The sequence below is a fragment of the Corythoichthys intestinalis genome, chromosome 2, assembly GCF_030265065.1.
Source record: "Corythoichthys intestinalis isolate RoL2023-P3 chromosome 2, ASM3026506v1, whole genome shotgun sequence".
NCBI classification, from domain to species: Eukaryota; Metazoa; Chordata; class Actinopteri; order Syngnathiformes; family Syngnathidae; genus Corythoichthys; species Corythoichthys intestinalis.
This window is the reverse complement of record NC_080396.1, coordinates 27,868,023-27,891,497: the sequence shown is the minus strand read 5'-3', so window position 1 is coordinate 27,891,497 and position 23,475 is coordinate 27,868,023. Positions and strand designations below refer to the sequence as shown.

Sequence of the window (23,475 nt, the reverse complement as noted above, 5' to 3'; positions counted from 1 at the left end):
CACCAATATTAGTCTTTTAATTTCATAATAGGAAATGTTTTCTCCGCTAGAGGACACCCATGCTCTTTGGAAGAATGATGCTTCATTTTTGTAGATTTTTTTCTCTTGCCGGAATTCAATGATTTTTTTTGTTGTTGTTGTAATTATTTGGGTTAATGTGGTTATGTATTAGGTTATAGTACAGTATAATAATAACAATTCATCTGGATAACTGCGCCTAGAAAAAAAATACCATTGTTTAAAAAACGAAACTCAAACATCGTAAGCAGTTACCCACAATGTTACTCATTACTTGAGTGTTCTTTTCACTAAATACTTTTTTACTTGTACTTAAGTAAATTTTTTGGATGACTACGTTTGCTTTTACTTGAGTAATATTATTTTGAAATAACGCTACTCTTACTTGAGTAAAGTTTTTGGCTATTCTACCCACCTCTGATTTATTTAATTTCATTGTATTTAACACATTGCCTGCCATTGTCTAATTACTGGGAGGATCGCTGCCAGCCTTTCCCAGTTAAAATAAATCGGACGTTTAGTGCCATCAATGGCAGCCAATAAGTTAAATAAGTGCCCTATAGCGGGTTAAGTATTTTTATTAGGTTGGTGAAAAAAACAAATTGACAATATTATTCCGAATATTTCCTCAGGCTGGTCAGAAAAACCCATTAGCCAAGTTGTCTGTGGTCAATCTTTTCGGCGTAACGCACACTGTCGAGCTGCAGCCTCCCAATGGACTGCAGCTAAGGTAACACAAATAAAACACGCTCGCACACAAAACACTAAATCTTCTGTCTCATATCACTCTGGGCTTCTCCTCTGCAGGGATTTCTACATCACCATGGTGAAGTGGATCAGTAACACGCACCTTGCAGTGCGGTGGATCACCCGGGCCCAGAATGCATCAGTGCTGACAGTGTGTGATGCCGCTGTAGGAGTCTGCCTTGCGGTGCGTACTTCTCATTCCTCTCACGTTTCACAGGATTCCCTGCCTCACGTCCGCCTTTAGTTGGGGTATAAAATGATACTGTTACTCCAGGGTCCTTGCGTGCACTTACAAATTTATTGTCAATTATTCAGAGAGCACTTCACTCACCACTGTTGTTTGTGTATTTAATTTGGGCTTCAGAGGCATGAGGACTCTTCAGATTCATGGATCTCTAGGCAGGTAAGTTTACAGAGATGGTGTTGTCTCGTCCCTATGTTCTTCTCAGGGCTTAATTTTTTTTTTCCCTACTGCAGAACCAGGAGCCTTTATTTTCGAAAGACATACGCAGATTTTTCCTTGCTGTTCCTGTGAGACAAGGTGGTCAGGGTGACTTCCACCACATCACCATGTTTACCAAAAAGGTGCAGAAATTGCACAAGACAAAATCAAAACAGAGCAAAGGATAAAGAAAACTGTTGTGTGTTTTTTAGGTTGGCGGTGACAAGGATGAAATGGAGCATATAACGTCCGGTGCCTGGGAGGTGACACAAATTGTGTCTTATGATGAAAACAAGCAGGTCATGTATGTTTCCTCTGTGTCTTAAAACAATTTCAAAATGTGAAACAGAGATGTCCAAACTAAGGTCTAAGGCACTATGAGCAAAAAAGAAATGGAAAAACCATGTTTACATTTTTCCGTTATTGACTTATAACGCTGGGGAACAATAGTAAAAATAATTTAAAACTGCAATAATGTTGTCAGTATCCAAATTTTAGTCAGATTCTAAAATGTTGCTATTATATTGCTAATACAAAAATAGTAACAACATTTTTTTCATGCAGCACATGGCGTAAAGTGCAATTGTTTGTGCTATGTTCTGCACCACGTCGAGGCTGCCAGTCAAGGACAGATTGCTTTAGTTTTCATTCAGAGTGTGTAAATGGAAATCTGGGAGATGAACTCCATACTACTTTAGTGAGATACAGATCTACTGGCTGCCTAATAAAACCTGAAAAGTCCTTGACATTTTGTTTTATTACAGAGCTGTTTTTTTTTTGAGAAACACTGGATTTCCCAAAAACCACTCTCCACTTCCTTTTTTTCCATTTCCTTGCAGTTAATATTTCGACAGACTTGGAACCATCAGCATTTGACAGCTTAGACTTTGTTTTTGTAAGTGTATAATTTTCTTGCCAGTAGTTTGCCAAATGCCATTGGAAGGGCATTTCAAAATGACTGCCTCACAAGACATTATTCTGCCCCCCATGCCATTTCGAAATGTTTTATGTTAACTTCAGGTTGTTCGGCGTCATACATTTCTACCAGAAATAGTTTGTTTTAAAAAATAAAATGGGAAGTTTTTCAAAGTGGCGCTTAGAAGAAAATGTTTGGACTCCTCTGGTCTATAAGGTCTAAATGAATTGAATGAATGAATTGTCCTCCACTCAGATACTTCCTGAGCACTCAAGTTTCAGCACATCAAAGGCATTTATACAGGTAGCAATGCACTCATTGGACTCTCCAACTCAGTGGTCTTTTGCTCCTCCCTCTCCCAACATGTGTACATATATGCTCTCTATCAGTGTGTCCACCTTGAGTATGTTTCCAATGCAATGCCTGACCTGTGGATTGCGAGAAGGATGCACGTTCTTTGAGGCGGATATCAGTCCTGATGCGCAGCACGCCATCCTGCACTGCAAAGGCAAAACACTCACTGTGACAAACACGGTTAAATGTTGACAATGGCGCTGTTCTCTATACCAAAAATATATTTTTTTACTTTGCATTTTACTTCTTGTGACACACTTAGGTCCAGGAGTTCCATCAGTACTTCTTCTCAGCTTGGATGAGATGGAATGTAAGTGAATTGGCAGACAAATGTTTTCTTTATATCATTGCAGGAAAGTCACAACATGCCAACACATGTATTAAAAGGAAAGACAACACCTAGTATACAGTGGGGCAAATAAGTATTCAGTCAACCACTAATTGTGCAAGTTCTCCCACTTGAAAATATTAGAGAGGCCTGTAATTCTCAACATAGGTAAATCGCAACCATGAGAGACAGAATGTGGAACCCCCCCCCAGAAAATCATGTTTGATTTTTAAAGGATTTATTTGGAAATCATGGTGGAAAATAAGTATTTGGTCAATACCAAAAGTTCATCTCAATACTTTGTTATGTACCCTTTGTTGGCGATAACGGAGGCCAAACGTTTTCTGTAACTCTTCACAAGCTTTTCACACACTTGCTGGTATTTTGGCCCATTCCTCCATGCAGATCTCCTCTAGAGCAGTGATGTTTTGGGGCTGTCGTTGGGCAACACGGACTTTCAACTCCCTCCACAGATTTTCTATGGGGTTGAGCTCTGGAGACTGGCTAGGCCACTCCAGGACCTTGAAATGTTTCTTACGAAACCATTCCTTTCGTGCCCTGGCTGTGTGTTTGGGATCATTGTCATGCTGAAAGACCCAGCCACGTCTCATCTCCAATGCCCTTGCTGACGGAAGGAGATTTTCACTCAAAATCTCTCGATACATGGCCCCATTCATTCTTTCCTTCACAGAGATCAGTCATCCTGGTCCCTTTGCAGAAAAACAGCCCCAAAGCATGATGTTTCCACCCCCATGCTTCACAGTGGGTATGGTGGTCTTCGGATGCAATTCAATATTCTTTCTCCTCCAAACACGAGAACCTGTGTTTCTACCAAAAATTTCTATTTTGGTTTCATTTGACCATAACACATTCTCCCAGTCCTATTTTGGATCATCCAAATGCTCTCTAGCGAACTGCAGACGGGCCTGGACGTGTACTTTCTTCAGCAGGGTGATACGTCTGGCAGTGCAGGATTTGAGTCCCTGGCGGCGCATTGTGTTACTGATAGTAGCCTTTGTTACTGTGGTCCCAGCTCTCTGTAGGTCATTCACTACGTCCCCCCGTGTGGTTCTGGGATTTTTGCTCGCCGTCCTTGTTATCATTTTGACACCACGGGGTGAGATCTTGGATGGAGCCCCAGATCAAGGGAGATTATCAGTGGTCTTGTATGTCTTCCATTTTCTAATAATTGCTCCCACAGTTGATTTCTTTACACCAAGTGTTTTACCTATTGCAGATTCAGTCTTCCCAGCCTGGTGCAGGTCAGGTCTACAATTTTGTCTCTGGTGTCCTTCGATAGCTCTTTGGTCTTGCCCATAGTGGAGTTTGGAATGTGACTGACTGAGGTTGCGGACAGGTGTATTTTATACCGATAATGAGTTAAAACAGTTACCATTAATACAGGTAACGAGTGGAGCCTCGTTAGACCTCGTTAGACCTCGTTAGAAGTTACACCTCTTTGACAACCAGAAATTTTGCTTGTTTGTAGGTAACCAAATACTTATTTTCCACTCTAATTTGGAAATAAATTCTTTAAAAATCAAACAATGTGATTTTCTGTTTTTTCCCCCCCACATTCTGTCTCTCATGGTTGAGGTTTACCCATGCAGACAATTACTGGCCTCTCTAATCTTTTCAAGTAGGAGAACTTGCACAATTGGTGGTTGACTAAATACTTATTTGCCCCACTGTAAGTATGCTAATGGCAAACTTTAGACCTCTTATAACGGAGAAACAGTTTAACCACAAAAATATCAGCTCTTTGGAGCGTAGCCATTTTGTGACGTCAGTTACAGTACCTGTATACCCAAGCACATACACACTGACAAACTCGAGCATGTAACAATGGGTTATTTTTAGCAGCTTTCGAACTGTAGGAACCTGAGTTGTTAGTTCCTGAAACTACAGGCCTCCCCAGAAGTTATAGGAACAAACCTTCGCCAGGCAGTAGTATTTGCACATGGATACTGCGCCTGATAGAACTTCTGCGATGCTGTAGTCTGCGCCAGTGATGCATTGTTTATCCGCCACACCCACCTCTGGCAAAATAAAACCGTGAAAACTAAGCTGAATGGAAAACAATGAAATGGAGGGCGTCATGGACACAGTGGCAATTCTTGCATGTTTGAAGGGAATCGTTTCCACCGGTGAGCAAATCCAGCATCTAATGACGAGACTGGAAGAGCACAAAGATTTAGTACAGGGTTTTTTTTTTTCTTTTTTTTTAATATGGCGGCATCTCGAGACACATGTATGGAAGGGGCGTAGCTGCTGATTTCAGCGAAATACCAAACACCTACAGTTGTGGTCAAAAGTTTACATACACTTGGGAAGAACATAATGTCATGGCTCTCTTGAGTTTCCAGTTATTTCTACAACTCTGATTTTTCTCTGATAGAGTGATTGGAACAGATACTTCTTTGTCACTAAAAACATTCATGAAGTTTGGTTCTTTTATGACTTTATTATGGGTTAACAGAAAAAGTGATCAAATCTGCTGGGTCAAAAATTAAAAAAAAAGTGAATCATTGACCTGAACAAGTCAGGAAAGTCACTTGGAGCCATTTCAAAGCAGCTGCAGGTCCCAAGAGCAACAGTGCAAACAAATGTTTGTAAGTATATAGTGCATGGCACTGTTTTGTCACTGCCACGATCAGGAAGAAAACGCAAGCTATCACCTGCTGCTGAGAGAAAATTGGTCAGGAGGGTGAAGATTCAACCGAGAATCACCAAAAAGCAGATCTGCCAAGAATTAGAAGCTGCTGGAACACAGGTGTCAGTGTCCACAGTCAAGCGTGTTTTGCATCTCCATGGACTGAGAGGCTGCCGTGCAAGAAGGAAGCCATTGCTCCAAAAGCGGCACCTTAAGGCTCGACTGAAGTTTGCTGCTGATCACATGGACAAAGATAAGACCTTCTGGAGGAAAGTTCTGTGGTCAGATGAAACAAAAATCGAGCAGTTTGGCCACAATGCCCAGCAATATGTTTGGAGGAGAAAAGGTGAGGCCTTTAACCCCAAGTACACCATGCCTACCGTCAAGCACGGTGGTGGTAGTATTAAGCTGTGGGGCAGTTTTGCTGCCAATGGAACTGGTGCTTTACAGAGAGTAAATGGGATAATGAAGAAGGAGGATTACCTTCAAATTCTTCAAGATAACCTAACGTCAATAGCCCGAGGGGAGCAGTTGGGTGTACCAACAGGACAATGACCCCAAACACACATTAAAAGTGGTAATGGAATGGCTAAATCAGGCTAGAATTAAGGTTTTCGAATGGCCTTCCCAAAGTCCTGACTTAAACCCCATTGAGAACTTGTGGACAATGCTGAAGAAACAAGTCCATGTCAGAAAGCCATCAAATTTAACTGAACTGCACCAATTCTGTCAAGAGGAGTGGTCAAAGATTCAACCAGAAGCTTGCCAGAAGCTTGTGGATGGCTACCAAAAGCGCTTAATTGAAGTGAAAATGGCCAAGGGACATGTTACCAAATATTAGCGCTGCTGTATGTATATTTTTGACCCAGCAGATTTGATCACTTTTTTCTGTTCACCCATGATAAAGTCATAAAAGAACCAAACTTCATGAATGTTTTTTGTGACAAAGAAGTATTTGTTCCAATCACTCTATCAGAGAAAAATCAGAGTTGTAGAAATAACTGGAAACTCAAGAGAGCCATGACGTTATGTTCTTCACAAGTGTATGTAAACTTTTGACCACAACTGTACATAATCGAGTTCCTACGGTCCAACGAAAAGTCGTGACCTCAGAGTAGGAACTAAAATGGAGTTCCTGGTCCCTAGTTCCTACATGTGCGAACACACAAAATGACGTCATCGTCCCCCAAAACGTTCTAGGAATTGCGGATAGTTCCTACAATGTGAAGGCGGCTATTGACATCAGGAGGAAGGGCGAGCAATCTGAGATATTTACATTTGATTGGCTAAAATAGCCAACTGGTATTGATAAAATGTCTGCCCCTTGTCAGGCGGTTACTTCCTGGATATAATGGCTTTGATTTACATTATTCTCCACTACAACACAACAGAAAAATGAAATTCCGTCGTTTTTCAATTATTTAAACACATACCGTATTGGCCCGAATATAAGACGGTATTTTTTTGCATTGAAATAAGACTGAAAAAGAGAGGGTCGTCTTATATTCGCGGTCTAGACATTATACCCATTCACGACGGTAGATGGCGCCAGACATCATTGAAGCGATGTTCTGTCATGAGAGATCTCAGCTACTCTCCCCATTCACGACTCTAGATGGCGCATGATATCATTGAAGCGATGTTCTGTCATGACAGATCTCAGCTACTTTCAAGTTTAACCAGTTTGCATTATTTTATTGCAATGTTTTTCCTTATTCAGATTTGTTTAAAGACTACAGTTAAAGTTAGTCTTCACTTTGATGGTTAATGCAGTTATTGCAATTTTGTTGTTTTATCAAATTAGATTGGTTTATTTACATTTCAAAAATACAAGCAATTCATTTACAAATGTGATTGCACTTTAGTTTACATATTTAAATGTTCAGATATTAAGATTTGAATAAGGCAAAATAACATGCTTTTTCTCTCAAATATATTGTTATAATCATTTGTTTCGGATGCACTGTAATTATTTTTTTGTATAAAAATTAATTTGGTGTTCAAAAAGTCTTTTTTCAAACTTGTGTCTTGAAAAAGAGGGTCTTATAATCAGGGCCGTCTTATATTCGGGCCAATATGGTATTATTTCCAATGGGAGAAAGATGATAAAAGTGTTATCTTTCCATTTTAATTTTTACTTTCAATTGAATTTATCGGGGGGAAATCAGTGAAATTATGCAAGAATCGACAAAGTCAAACAAAGTAAAATAAATATATGGAACCTTGCTTTAATCCTCTGTTCACCCTGAATCTTTGAATCATTGTCAGGGTAAAACTTTAGTGTTCCAGTATGACTTTACTCTAGTGCACAACACAAGGTCAATTCAGCATGCTTGGCTGAATTTGATGCAAAAGAGCACTAACCTGAAACAGCATTGTGATGAACTAAAAAAAAAATCAGCCAGTCACCACTGACCTCTGACTTCATAAATGTTCTTCAGCAAATTCTAGACACTTAACTTCTTGAAAGTTATTTGAGAATAGCGCAGGGCTGCCAACTCCAAGGTGTCCCAATATTTTGGCCATGCAGTGAATTTAGCATCATGCTTTATGAGTAAAGACCCTGTAAAGTTATTGTCATCATGTGTTTCTGAACACAGTGCCTATTTTTTATGATAAGTTGAGATGAATCTTTAAAGACCAAGAGAGAAGGAGAATATAACATTTGTTTGTTAGTTGTCAGGCGGTATTTTGTCATGTCTAATTTGTCATTTCCTGCTTTTTATGACCATCTTTCATCAGCCTATTCGATCCTGGAGAACAATGACCTTCTGTGGTCAGTCCTGTCCTCCAAAACAACGGGTCAGACACAATTCCACACCATCCATCAGAACAACTTTGGTAGGAACAAGGAGATGTGCATTCATGTGCTAACCAAGGGTGAAAATGATGATGTGAGAGGGATTTACGCGCCTGTGCTCTCTCACATGTAGAACTGCCTCTGAAGCTCATCCTTCCTCTTGATTTCTCTGAGTCCTCCCTCTATGGCCTTCTGCTCATCATGTGGGTATTGTTTCTTCCATGGCGACCTTCACACTTTGAACTGCCACCATAGCTGCAGGCTAGCTATCATCTCAAATTAATAGGCACATCCCATCCTAGAGTTTCATTTATTCCCATTGTAGTGGTGCGGCCTTCTGGATATTTTCATTTTAAACCTGTCACAGAATGATAAATACGTTAGCCATTTTAAGCACATCATATTATCATTAGCACTGACTTGCGGTAATGCTTGCTAATTTGGGCAGAGGTTACCCTGCACAAATCATTTTAGTACACCATTAGCTCAATTTATTATTTTTTTTAATGGTGATTAAAATCATTTTAGTTTTTTTGTGCACTAACATGACTTTTTCCCCAAATAGTGGCAGCTTTCCTGGGGGTCAGGCGGTCACAGAAGAGTTTAGACTGGACTGGGGTTGGGTGCTGGTGGGGTCAGAGGAGGTGATTATAGCTCAGCTCGACGGTCGGGGTTCAGCGTTCCAAGGTCAAAGGTATGTGGATTTGTTCCAAATTGGATGTCTGTGTGATGGATGTGCAGCTCATTTAAATTTTCACAATACAGGATGTTGCAGCAACTCCATCAGAATATTGGGCAGGTGGACGTTGAGGACCAGATAGCTGCTCTGGCGTACGTAATATCAAGAAAATAACAAGCATACTAAAATCTCCTCTTAACTCATTGAGTGCCAGCATTTATATATATATTTTTTACAATCCAAATGTTCACTGCCAAGACGTGAAGGTGCTTGAGACTCCTCAATCAAGAATTCCAAGTTTGGAGCAGAGGTTGATGAGACAACATTGCTAATAGATGGTCATCATTTTAGAATGAGATCCAACTTGTGTTGTGACTGCACCTAACAGGGTAACGAGGGTATCAATACAAAGTGGCGGTATTTGCCACTGGGTGGGAGTCGGACAAGTTTAAGCATTTTACACTTGACCAAACAATGTACTGGTATACTGCATGTAAAGTATTTGCAGAGTATGTGTAGTGGCAGTTAACAAAAGTATATGGCGAAAAACACTCAGGGGACTTGAAGTTCCGCTCTGAGACCCCTAATTTGACCAAATTTCAAAATTGTCCAATATACATGTGTGATACATCATTAGAAAGCTTAAAATATCTATTTTCTGGGGAAGAAAAATTTTGAACGGGAGGGCATTTAAAAAAAAATATATATATTTTTAAACAGCACAACCCTAACTGGAGGTGAGAGCACGAGAGAGCAGAATTAAAGACGCCATGATTTTAACAAGATATTATTGCTTACTTACCTTGTTTCGATCCAAAAACTCCATGTAGCATGTATCATGGAGTGTCAAGACACAGATGTGAATGGCCACAGCCAGATTTTTGGGGGATTTTATGGGTGAAACATGGTAATATAATAAGGGTTGCGATGCAGAAATCTCAGACATAAAGAGTGGTCAAGATTTTCGTTTTCATATATTGACCCTTTTAAACTTTTTTTTCAATTCTTTCTTTGGATCGATTATTTGTCATCTAACATCAGAGAAAATGCGACAGTAACAATTAAAAAAAAAAAAAAAAAAAAAAAAAGAATACAATTAAGCGATAGTTATGAGGTAGATATCCGTGACTTTTTTACAGACACCATTTTTTTTCATTGTGACGTAATTTGTTTAAAAGTTTAAAATACTCGAGTGAATAATTTTTAAAATTCATAAAAAAAAAAAAAAAAAGAAATATAAGACATCAATTAATGATTCTAAGCCAAAAATGACAGGGATTTTGAATATTAAATATAATTAATTACCTTCATTTTATGGCTGGGTTGAAACAAAAGCGGTTGCGCGACATCTGTAAACGGGTTTCCAGGGAAAAATGGACAAATTAAAAATAGTTCGGGGGCTTAATGCGCCATGAATCTGGTATGGCAGCATATAGACATATTGTTCTATCAAACACAACCGTTGTTTTGGCTTAAAATACTGTAGTTTCTTTTAAAGAAGACTGCAAGGGCAGAAACTGCTTTTTCAGTCTCGTCTGTGTTTTCTGCCATATGACATGTTATGAGTGGCCTGAATAACACCACAAATGTCACAAAAAATATGGATATATACTGTGTATATTAACAGCAAAATCACTTAATATGTGCCATTTCACAAAAGGCACATTTCTTTGGGAGAACCACCTGCATTTCATAAAATGGTTGGCACAGAATCACTTGTCATTCATAATGGCTGGCATTGAATGAATTGGAAAGAAAAGTGAAATGTTCAATGACTCTTTGTGAGGGGATTCAGTCAACACATTTCAAGCAGTCTGTCCTGATTATAAGCTTTCTTGTTTACTTTTCAAAATTGATTGTGATGACAGGCTGTTTGTTCTCAGACTGAATAACAAGGAATTTATGGCTCTTGTGGTTTTATTTCCTCAGACGCTTGATAAAATATTTTCTCTCTATAGGTACTTGCTGAAGCTGCCCTTCATCGACCCCACCAGGGTCGGTGTTTTTGGCGAGGTCTGAACTGCTCATATCATTTATTCAGCTTGACTGTACAGTTGTGCCTTTAGATCCAGGTTTTGTGATTTGTGAGCATGCTCATAACACTTGTTTTGCAACGCTTCTGTATTGTAGTACATTGGTATTGCTATCAGCAAAATGTGGGGTGGCGTGGCTCAGTGGTAGAGTAGTTGTCCCTCCAACCCAGAAGTTGTAGGTTCGATTCTTTGCCCTGATGAACTCGTCTAAGTGTCCTTGAGCAAGATACTGAACCCCACGTTGCTCCTGGTGCTGCGTCAGTCAGTGGATGGTGAGATAGTGTAAAGCGCTTTGAGCGCCTTGAAAGGTGGAAAAGCGCTATATAAGTATAACACCATTTACCAAAAAAAACTCTAAACATGAAAAAATGCATATGTTATACACAAATATATATTTCGTACAGTATTGTACGGTATAAAAACAGTGATAATTGCAAACACAGACAATGCAAGCGCATTTAACTGTAGAATGTTTGGTCCTTCCTGATTCTTCTGTAGGATATTTTGGGAGTTGTAAGGAAACGAATATGAATTGACAGTAGGAGTGGGAATCTCTTGGTACCTCACAATATGATACGATTTGCGATACAAAGGTCACGATAGCGACGATATGGCGATACAGCGATTATCGATACATTGTAAAAAATCCTACAATGATTTCCTGACCAAACTGATAAACAGAATAACAAGCTTTTGCTGTGAATTGGAATGAGTTTATCAATAGTAGACGTCCAATCCGTTTGAAGTGGGACGGATGGCAGCGAATGAACGAATGTCTATGGCCGTCAGTGGCAGCCAATGCCAGGCAATGAGGTAATTTTGGGCCATTTAAGGTAATTTACCTGTTAATTTTCAGTTACTTCCTGTTGATTTTGGGGTATTTTATGGGTCACTTCCTATTTAGTTACAGAACAGTAAGTGACCTGGGAATCACCCGAATGAATAGACAGTGACCTAACAGGAAATGACATGTAAATGCTCTAAAATGAACAGCAAGTGACAAAATCGGACAGAATGACCGTGAATGGTCTGGTTTCGAATAAACAAACGTTCCCAGTCCAAATGGATTGGGCGTCGAGCACCGTCAATGCAGCCTTATACATAACTGAGACACCATTTCGGTGGAAGATTTTCGTAGCAACATGTTGGTTCCTTTTTATTTAGTTTTTTTACACATTGACACCTTTTTTTAAAACAATATCTCGATTCTTGGCAGGAGCATATCGATAACCTTTTGGGATGCAAAGTATCACGATATATCACCATTTCGATATTTCGTCACACCCCTAATTGACAGTGACCAGCATTGAAAAGTAGGGTCTGAAGATGGGGTTTATCTGCGATTTTCTCTCACGTTAAAGACCCCCCACCCAACCAACAAACAAAACAAAAATCTATCAAGATGCGCCCCATGCGCATCCATAAAAAAAAAGAAAAAGATGTCAAGGCACTCTTATCTCAGGGCACCACTGTATCTTGGACTAGGGTTGTTCCGATCATGTTTTTTTTGCTCCCGATCCGATCCAGATCGTTTTAGTTTGAGTATCTGCCGATCCCGATATTTCCCGATCCGATTGCTTTTTTGTGCTCCCGATTCAATTCCAATCATTCCTGATAATCTTTCCCGATCATATACATTTTGGCAATGCATTAAGAAAAAAATGAATAAAACTCGGACGAATATATACATTCAACATACAGTACATAAGTACTGTAATTTTTTATTATGACGATAAATCCTCAAGATGGCATTTACATTATTAACATTCTTTCTGTGAGAGGGATCCACGGATAGAAAGACTTGTGACTTTGTATATTGTGACTAAATATTGCCATCTAGTGTATTTGTTGAGCTTTCAGTAAATGATACTGTCGCCATGCCCAAATGCATGATGGGTGGATGTAACACGTCTTTAGCAACCATGACTGTGCGTAGTACCACCAATTGATATATCTTCTCTGCGTTGGGAAATAACATTGGCTGTTAAAAAAAAGATCAATTGCCACCTTGCTTCCCCACATTGCTTCCCACGATATCTCTAATCGTAGGGAGAGGGATTGTAAGGCTTTAGCCAAATAAATGTAAGGCTTTAGCCAAATAAATAAAGGCTCCTAAGGCTGCCAAAATTCACTCTACTCATTTTACGCTGCCTTTTAGCTCTCTATGTAGGTAAAACGGCGCCATTACAGATTGTGCGCGACAATGCGTGAGTGGGTCGTGCAGCGCATGCATTAATTGCATTAAATATTTTAATGTGATACATTTTTTAAAAAATTAATTACCGCCGTTATCGGGATAAATTTGATAACCCTATCTTAAGCCTAAACTAAAGACTCTGGATGAGTGTAACATATTATGTCAGTAACGTTAAATACAATTAGAAAACGATTTAATTTAAAAATAAATATATATATATATACATGTTAAAAAAAGGCCGATAATTTTTTGCCGATTCCGATATCGATCGGGATGCCGATCGATCGGGACATCTCTATGGGAGACTATACCGTGTGCTATATCAACAAATTCAAGTTGCTTTTGTTTTTAGTATTCGGCCATTTCGTGTACTACTGTACAGTATAAGAAAGGTTTTGCGCATAGAGCTTACTTGAGTGAATAGTTGAACTACAAACCCAGATTAATATAATTAATTCATCGTACAAGTAAATATTAGTGTGAATTTAAAGCAACTGTGCGTCTGCAGGACTATGGTGGTTACTTGACACTCATGCTGCTCAAGTCAACAGAAGGGATGATCCGATGTGCCGCAGCGCAGTCTCCTGTTGTTGACTGGACCATGTATGGTGAGCGTTTAATTCAAATCCTTCACATGGAGAATGAATGTAAATCAGGCACAATTCCTGGATTGATGTGCTGTTTTTTTTCTCTGCTTCTTTATTGCTTCCAGCGTCTGCATTCTCAGAGCGATATTTTGGATTGCCTTCAATTGAGGAAAACAGATATCAAGTGAGTTGTTTCTAGCACCCACTTTTCATTGTAATTCATCCCAAAAGGGTTTTAAAGTTCATTAATGCCTAAAACTAAAGCGTGTGTCTACGGCCCTTGCCTTTTACACTATCTCACAGAAGAAGTCCTTCCACAGTTTATCTGACATGTAGACTAGAGTTGGGTGATTTTATAATTGAGTTGAAGATTTGAAGAAACAATTTTAGAGCGATCTAGGTCAGGGGTCAGGAAGCATGAGTGCGTCTGGCTCTCCGCTAACCCTAAATCTTAAATGTAGGACCGGCCGGCTTGCTTGACATGTACGAGTTGTGATGAGCTGATGGACACATTGATCTTGGACACTTCAATTGTACGTCGCAATAATGTGCTACAATTCGGTGCCCATTGGTGGTCCTCTCGTGGCGAATTGCACAAAATTGCGTGGTTACAGAGCTCGCAAGTATTCGCTCAGCCAGCAGCGGGGGTGGCCCCTCCTAACCCAATGCCGAGCGAACTGAAGTATAGAAAAAATGCGTAGGGGAAAGTTAAACAAAAGTGAACTGCATGGTACCCCGAGTCACACAGATGCGCAATCGGTTTCACTTTCATGACCTTTTCGCCAGCGAAACTCATAAAAAGACTGCCCTGAGAGGCTCCACCTGTCTCGGCTACTGTTATGCACACGTCCCCCTGGTTGTTCCAGGAAATATACACAGCGTGTCACCGTGTATCTATTTGGTATTTTCCAAATGGTGAGTGCGCAACTGAGCAACAATTGTAACATTGTAAGGATGTTAGGCTTTCTTTGTTGTTTTCTAAAGATTTATTAAAATAATAACTTATTGACTACTCGTAAAAGTCGAGCATGACCTCACTCTCACTCCAGTCTGATGCGTTGAAATACATTCACCAAAAAAAAAAAAACTGCTCACAAAATCGACTCTTGACAAACTGGCAACAGAATATAAAGTCAGAAATACTAATAAATATCTTCAGTGGTACCCCGACATGCGATCCTTTCGACATCCGACGTAAAATTTGACTTGTCATTGTATTTCCAGCATATCATCATAGACAAATGACGAAATTAAGAAGGAAACGATTGAAAAATATGAGCGGAGTGTGTGTGTGAGTGAATTGGCACGATGGCCGGTCTCCTCCGACCTCCGTTCGCCAGTCTCTGTAAGTTAAGATGACAATAAAAACGCTTTTTTATTTCCAATTTATCATTATTACTGTAACATCAGCAAGGAAGTCACCAGCTTCTTCAGGTTTTTAATAAAACATTTTTCAGAACTTGTGCAGCACATCACGAGTACTGTCCACTGTAGCCGACGGCAACAACAACATGAAAAAAAGTAAAAACTTTCCACTCAATCCCATCTCTCTCGTCAGTCACACAGCGCATTCAGGAACAGCATGAAAACACAACTACCACATTACTACCTGATTTATTACATTATTATTGTTATTATATTATTCTGATTTGTATTTTTAATTTATTCGTTTGTCTATGTGTAATTGCACCAGCAGTATTTGTTAAGGATTTTGAGTAGGTTTTTGGGCTGTGGGACGAATTAATCAAATTATAATGTATTCTTATGGGAAAATTCTGCTCGACATGTGATCATTTCGACTTACAAACCAGGTCCTGGAATGAATTAAATTCATATGTAGAGGTACCACTGTATATGATATGATATGAGATATATATGATATGATATATATATATATATATATATATTATATATATATATATATATATATTAGGGCTGTCAAACGATTAAAATTTTTAATCGAGTTAATTACAGCTTAAAAATTAATTAATCGTAATTAATCGCAATTAATCGCAATTCAAACCATCTATAAAATATGACATATTTTTCTGTAAATTATATATATATTCTGTAAAATAAATTGTTGGAATGGAAAGATAAGACACAAGATGGATATATACATTCAACATACGGTACATAAGGACTGTAGTGGGCATTTCACTCTACTGTCATTTAAATCTGTCTATGCTGTCCTCACTCCGAAGCGTCTACTTTTTCCAAAGCTAGACAGCTAGTGAACGACGCCTTGATAATCAGACTTCTTCCTTTTTCATCTGATTTATTAATAAAATGGCCTCAAACCATTGTCCTCTTTAGACCGTCGTAAAACTACAAAAAAAAGTACACAAGCATTGTATTAGCAACAACGTTATCTTAGCACGCTATACAGGTTCACTAAACATAAACAAAAAGCGTCTCATACAAAAAATATAACATTTCGCTTACTAACATAATATGTACATTATTTACAACAACCATACTTACGGACAAATCTTGTCCAAGGATCATACAAGCAAAACATTACAACGTAGGCGTCAGCCCGAGACGTCGTGCAGCCATATTGAACTGGCAAGAAAACAATGAACCATGTCGCAAAGCGACCACAAGAGTTCGCTGTTAGTCAGCACAAAAAGCCTTGCTGTAAAACTTACCAAAAGGCAGAATACTGTCTGAGCGGGACATGTGCGTTAATTGCGTCAAATATTTTAACGTGATTAATTAAAAACATTAATTACCGGCCGTTAACGCGATAATTTTGACAGCCCTAATATATATATATATATATATATATATATATATACACCCCCCCCCACACACACACACACACCCACACCCAGTATGGCTCTCGTGGAATCCCATTTTAAAATATGTTGGGTGTTTTGGCTCTCTCGGTCAAAAAGGTTCCTGACCCCTGATCTAGATGATCAAGCCATGTCATATTTAATGGACCATATACAGTACATATTCATAGGCAATCTGACTATTTTGGCAGATTTTGAACAGTCCCTCAAAATGAAAAACCTGATAGAAAATGACAAATATTGTTGACAAAAATACAAACTACGTTTCACATTAAACATGAAAACGAAGTTCATTAAAAAAAAAAAAAAAATGCGGGAAAAAAATTGTGATCCTTTTTGGGTGATATTTCCCAGCCTTAATTTAGACACAATATTCTATATACTGTACATTCTCGATTGCTGTTCAGGTCAAAGACAAAAAAGTGGCAATTGTATCCTTTTGAATTGGAGGCAAGCAAAGGGACAAGGCAGAAATCACAACGGTCCACTAAGTGAAGGTCGCAGACGGTTATCTTCTATGTGGGTTGTGTTGAATTGGGCCAGAGTGCACTATTTCTGTGACGGCAGGAGGGTGGGGGGTTGCTCTTCAAGTGACATCCAAAGACTAAAGACGGGATTTACGGACGATAAGAAGTAGGATGTCAGTGCTGTCTGACACTCGATAGGACGAACGAGGTCTTGAAGCACCTGTCTGCGACCTGATGCAATACCAGCTTTGTGATTTAACAGTTTTACCCTTCCATGAGCAATTACATCCATATGAGAAAACCGCTTCACTGGGAGAGAAAACAAAAGATGTGTGGCTGATTCACGTTTGCCTTTCATTTTCACTCGATGGCTTTATCCTGATTTACAATTTTCAACATTTCAAGACATTTTTCCCACTTATCGTAATGATAACTGAGGTTTATTTTTCTTACAGCAGAGCATAAAGATGTACAGTTGTGGTCAAAAGTTTACATACACTTGTGAGGAACATACAGAGTGACCCCCAAAAAAGTTTACACTGCCATAATACAACTTAAATGCCATGTTTATTCAGTTTAGAATTAGAATTTAATCACAAATTATACATTATTGTAAAGAACATGTACAGTACACTCTATTTTTCAATGTGTCCTCCCTTAAGTGTCACAACAGCCTCCAGGCGCCTGCGGAACGCTTGACAGGTCTTCTTTATGTAGGATGCTGTCATCTTTTCCCAAGATCTAACAATGGACCTCTCCAAGGCTGCCACAGAAGGGTGTGGCTTTTTACAGGCACTGTCCTCCACAGTTGCCCATATGATATAATCCAGGGGATTGAGATCTGGACTCTGGGGTGGCCACATATCACCTTGTCAATCAACTTTTTGGTCCGCACAGATCGGGCAAGTCCAGACCCAAGTTTTCGTGAGGCTGTTCCAGTATTTTTCAGCTTCTTTTTAATTTTGTAGACTGCACATCTGGATATTCCCTGATTTGCTGCAATCTCAGTAGGTGTCAGACCGGCACGCAGCAATTCAGGTACAGCTAAAGTTTTCTTCATTTTCAGCAGAAGCACAGGAATTGTAGGGATGAGAGATTACCAGCTGCATTGAGTGACCTTAATGAATCACTTAAGCATGACAACCTATTTAGATATGTTTCAATGGCTTTTAAACAAGCAGTCAGCTGAGTGTAAACTTTTTTTGGGTCACCCTGTAATGTCATGGTTCTCTTGAGTTTCCAGTTATTTCTACAACTCTGATTTTTCTCTGATAGAGTGATTGGAACAGATACTTCTTTGTCACAAAAAACATTCACTGATCGTGGCATTCACTGCCACGATCAGGAAGAAAACGCAAGCAATCACCTGCTGCTGAGAGAAAATTGGTCAGGAGGGTGAAGATTCAACCGAGAATCACCAAAAAGCAGATCTGCCAAGAATTAGAAGCTGTTGGAACACAGGTGTCAGTGTCCACAGTCAAGCGTGTTTTGCATCTCCATGGACTGAGAGGCTGCCGTGCAAGAAGGAAGCCCTTGCTCCAAAAGCGGCACCTTAAGGCTCGACTGAAGTTTGCTGCTGATCACATGGACAAAGATAAGATCTTCTGGAGGAAAGTTCTGTGGTCAGACGAAACAAAAATCGAGCTGTTTGGCCACAAAGCCCAGCAATATGTTTGGAGGAGAAAAGGTGAGGCCTTTAACCCCAAGTACACCATGCCTACCATCAACCGCGGTGGTGGTAGTATTATGCTGTGGGGCAGTTTTGCTGCCACTGGAACTGGTGCTTTACAGAGAGTAAATGGGATAATGAAGGAGGATTACCTTCAAATTCTTCAAGATAACCTAATGTCATCAGCCCGAAGATTGGGTCTTGGGCGCAGTTGGGTGTTCCAACAGGACAATGACCCCAAACACACATCAAAAATGGTAATGGAATGGCTAAATCAGACTAGAATTAAGGTTTTCGAATGGCCTTCCCAAAGTCCTGACTTAAACCCCATTGAGAACTTGTGAACAATGCTGAAGAAACAAGTCCATGTCAGAAAGCCATCAAATTTAACTGAACTGCATCAATTCTGTCAAGAGGAGTGGTCAAAATTCAAGCTTGCCAGAAGCTTGTGGATGGCTACCAAAAGCGCATAACTGAAGTGAAAATGGCCAAGGGACATGTTACCAAATATTAGCGCTGCTGTATGTATATTTTTGACCCAGCAGATTTGATCACTTTTTTCTTTTCACCCATAATAAAGTCATAAACGAACCAAACTTCATGAATGTTTTTTGTGACAAAGAAGTATCTGTTCCAATCACTCTATCAGAGAAAAATCAGAGTTGTAGAAATAACTGGAAACTCAAGAGAGCCATGACATTATGTTCTTCACAAGTGTATGTAAACTTTTGACCACAACTGTATGTTTTACGATTAAATTCATTGCATAAAAGTGGCAATAAAGCTTCACATTGTCGTTTTAATGAATAGTTTTTCATTGATGCAGATGTCCAAAGTTCTTCCAGACATGAGAGGCCTGCAGGGAGGAACTCTGTTTCTCGCCCATGGGACTGCCGATGGTACGCACACAATAGTATTCCCGATGTCAATCAACATGCAATCTAATGTGTCTGCTGAGCAGTAGACTAAAACGGTTGTGATCTTCTCCACAGCAAATGTTCACTTTCAACACTCAGCGGAGCTTATCAAACACTTGATCAGGATTGGCGCCAACTACACCATGCAGGTAAAAGAAATGACTGCATGACCAAAGACTTCCTGAAAGATATTTACTTACTTTCTGGTACAGATTTACCCTGATGAGGGCCACTTCCTGTCAAGACGCAGCCAGATTCAGCTGAGGCATTCTTTGATTGCTTATTTTAGAGGTTGTCTGTTGGATGGATCATCATTACTGCATGGGCAAGCAGAGGATGACTGAACTCCAAAGAAGAGTTGTGTATTTTATATCCTTAGCACAATATTTTTTAGAACAAGTAACTGAAGAATAAGAGGAGGGGTGTCTAAACTTTCCTCTGAAGGTCGCATACAATTAAAGAGTGCATTATTCATCTATAATAAAAATTTTATTGTCAAGTTATGAAATATAATGAACAGTTTTATTATTGCCAAAATTGACTTTGACAAATTATTTTTCTTTTGAAAATAAATTATGGTAAATTTATTCATCCCTATAAAGAGAAGATTTTTATGTTTTTGCTAGTTTCTTTGCATATGTAGAAAATCTTGCTGTTTTGCTCCTCATCCTTTTTATTTATTTATTTATTTATTTATTTCTAAATACCATTCCAGCCTCTGTCAAAAGTTATTTTTAGTTCAAGTTGCAGGTCACAAAAAATGCCCAGTGGGCCGCAGATTGCCCTGGAGCAGTACTTTGGACACCCCTTATTTAGAAGCTGAAAAAATGAATAATGGCCCTGTTCTGGAAGTTAGATCAATAGGACCTGCTTTTAGAGATGATGAGTCTTGCTTAAAGATATAATGTGTGCAAAATTTGAGAACAAAAATGTTGGTGTCGTTAAACCACGGCGACTGTGCACTTAACAGCTTGTGTTGACTGTGTGCTTTAAAGCATTCAATTCAGTCCGCAGAATGTGAATTTTTTTGAGCGTGTTACTTGAAATACACTCATCAATGTTAGGCCTTACACTTTCGTGAAAGTAAAAAATGTATAGCTTTAGAGTTGCAGCGTAAATGTTTATATGTTAACGTGATGTTTCTCATTGCCCTTTAACAAGTGTACGTGTATGTACAGTAGGTGTAATAACATCTTAACATTTAAAGTTGACACAAACACCTTAACCTGAAGCCTTGCCCTTAAATATTTTTTCTAGAGAAATATAGTACAGTAGAGTACTAGCAGTCATTTTAAGATGATAAGATGCAGACAGGCAACACCTATTGTAATTTAGCAAAGTTTATCCTGAGGATCTTCTAAATAAAGAAATGTCTCATTGTGTTGTTCAAATTGTATTTCATGTTGATTGTTCATAGTACAATACAGTATATGAATTTACACACGTAATGTAAAATTCCTATATTGTTATTACACTTGTGTTGTAAATAAAGTAAAATTGTGTTTGTTTGTTTTTCCGTTTTTTGTTGAATGCATCATTTGGTAACTCACACCCTGAACTGTAGTTGGACACTAGATGACAATGTTGACTCATTCCCACACATACAACAGTGTGAACGTGAAGAGGGTTGTCATAACAACAACTTTGGTATTACACTCACAACTTTCCCATTTTCAAGAGAAAGAAACTCATAAATGAACTAACATTTGCCTTTATCGTCCTTCATGACCTTTAGAAATGGGCCATCTGTGCAGCCTTCATCGCCTCAAACCAATTATGTGGCCTGCATGATGGTTTCATACTGTGAGCAAGGACAGAAAATCCTGTACCGCGCACCTTCATGTTTTAGTATAAGGAAGTACAGTATATTATGAGGAGCTAAAACAGTCTGATGGCTCTGCTTTGAAAAACCCAAGTTCATTCCCCCCATCCCCTAAAAGCCACATGGAGTTTGTTTATGTACAGTATTTAGTCAACCACTAATTGTGCAAGTTCTCCCACTTGAAAATATTAGAGAGGCCTGTAATGGTCAACATGGGTAAACCTCAACCATGAGAGACAGAATGCGAAAAAAAAAAAAAAAAAAAACAGGAAATCCCATTGTTTGAATTTTAAAGAATTTATTTGCAAATCATGGTGGAAAATAAGTATTTACTCAATACCAAAAGTTCATCTCAATACTTGGTTATGTACCCTTTGTTGGCAATAACGGAGGCCAAACGTTTTCTGTAACTCTTCACAAGCTTTTCACACACTGTTGCTTGTATTTTGGCCCATTCATCCATGCATATATTCTCTAGAGCAGTGATGTTTTGGGGCTGTCGTTGGGCAACACGGACTTTCAACTCCCTCGACAGATTTTCTATGGGGTTAAGATCTGGAGACTGGCTAGGCCACTCCAGGACCTTGAAATGCTTCTTACGAAGCCACTCCTTTGTTGCCCTGGCTGTGAGTTTGGGATCATTGCCATGCTGAAAGACCCAGCCACGTCTCATCTTCAATGCCCTTGCTGATGGAAGGAGATTTTCACTCAAAATCTCTTGATACATGGCCCCATTCATTCTTTCCTTTACACAGATCAGTCGTCCTGGTCCCTTTGCAGAAAAACAGCCCCAAAGCATGATATTTCCACCCCCATGCTTCACAGTGGGTATGGTGTTCTTCGGATGCAATTGAGTATTCTTTCTCCTCCAAACACGACAACCTGTGTTTCTACCAAGAAGTTCTATTTTGGTTTCATCTGACCATAACACAGTCTCCCAGTCCTCTTCTGGATAATCCAAATGCTCTCTTGCGAACCGCAGACGGGCCTGGACGTGTACTGGCTTCAGCAGGGGCACACGTCTGGCAGTGCAGGATTTGAGTCCCTGGTGGCGCATTGTCTTACTGATAATAGCCTTTGTTACTGTGGTTCCAGCTCTCTGTAGGTCATTCACTAGGTCCCCCCGTGTGGTTCTGGGATTTTTGCTCACTGTTCTTGTTATCATTTTGACGCCATGGGGTGAGATCTTGCATGGAGCCCCAGATCGAGGGAGATTATCAGTGGTCTTATATGTCTTCCATTTTGTAAGAATTGCTCCCACAGTTGATTTTTTTACACCAAGCGTTTTACCTATTGCAGATTCAGTCTTCCGAGCCTGGTGCAGGTTTACAATTTTGTCTCTGGTGTCCTTCAACAGCTCTATGGTCTTGGCCATAGTGGAGTTGGGAGTGTGACAGGTGTCTTTTATACCGATAATGAGTTACAACAGGTGCCATTAATACAGGTAACAAGTGGAGCCTTGTTAGACCTCGTTAGAAGAAGTTAAACCTCTTTCACAGCCAGAAATCTGTCTTGTTTGTAGGTGACGAAATACTTATTTTCCACTCTAATTTGGAAATAAATTCTTTAAAAATCAATGTGATTTTCTGTATGGTTAATCATACGATTCAGCGTTGGAAATGATTTTTTTTTTTTTTTTGTCCATTGTTTTATCGTTCATAAAACATTGTTTTTTGTTGGAATTCCCGCAAAAAGTACTGAAGGTTGGTCAATAATAAAAAAAAAAAAATAATAAAAAATAAAAAATCATACCCACATGACGAGTGAACAAAGTATATTGTTGATTTGTGGGGTGAAAATAAGAAATTAAGCAAATTTGGACATGCTCGACATACAAAACTAAAGATACAATTTATTTTTAGACACCTCAGAGGGAGGGCTCAAGATCAAACTTGCTTTGTTCTTTTGGTGAAGACAGTGACTAGTCAAAAGTGCTACTGAACGGATTAGAATGAAATTTTGTAGATACATTTTAGGGATGTACAGTATCTGCATTGATCCTCAAATCCCATTTTAAACTTTTTTTTGTCTCACCTGATTAATTC

At 39.2% G+C, this 23,475-nt stretch overlaps 1 protein-coding gene across 3 annotated transcripts in view; it reads left to right on the top strand.

The window, feature by feature from the left end:
• LOC130930814 (inactive dipeptidyl peptidase 10-like) overlaps window positions 1-21,873 on the top strand; it is a 50,463-nt gene extending 28,590 nt beyond the window's left edge. For 2 of the 3 annotated variants that reach the window (XM_057858991.1, XM_057858985.1), the window contains exons 10-27: window positions 651-748; window positions 826-949; window positions 1,130-1,168; window positions 1,243-1,350; window positions 1,420-1,511; window positions 2,379-2,426; window positions 2,513-2,631; window positions 2,740-2,787; window positions 8,201-8,299; window positions 8,392-8,461; window positions 8,824-8,952; window positions 9,024-9,089; window positions 10,896-10,950; window positions 13,676-13,775; window positions 13,880-13,938; window positions 19,518-19,590; window positions 19,684-19,757; window positions 19,821-21,873. In XM_057858991.1, coding sequence (XP_057714974.1) covers window positions 651-748; window positions 826-949; window positions 1,130-1,168; window positions 1,243-1,350; window positions 1,420-1,511; window positions 2,379-2,426; window positions 2,513-2,631; window positions 2,740-2,787; window positions 8,201-8,299; window positions 8,392-8,461; window positions 8,824-8,952; window positions 9,024-9,089; window positions 10,896-10,950; window positions 13,676-13,775; window positions 13,880-13,938; window positions 19,518-19,590; window positions 19,684-19,757; window positions 19,821-19,952 — 1,533 coding nt within the window. In that variant the 3' untranslated portion in view covers window positions 19,953-21,873. The remainder of the gene's footprint in view (window positions 1-650; window positions 749-825; window positions 950-1,129; window positions 1,169-1,242; window positions 1,351-1,419; window positions 1,512-2,378; window positions 2,427-2,512; window positions 2,632-2,739; window positions 2,788-8,200; window positions 8,300-8,391; window positions 8,462-8,823; window positions 8,953-9,023; window positions 9,090-10,895; window positions 10,951-13,675; window positions 13,776-13,879; window positions 13,939-19,517; window positions 19,591-19,683; window positions 19,758-19,820) is intronic. The other variant, XM_057858979.1, reaches the window with a different exon arrangement.
• Window positions 21,874-23,475: the final 1,602 nt, after the last annotated feature.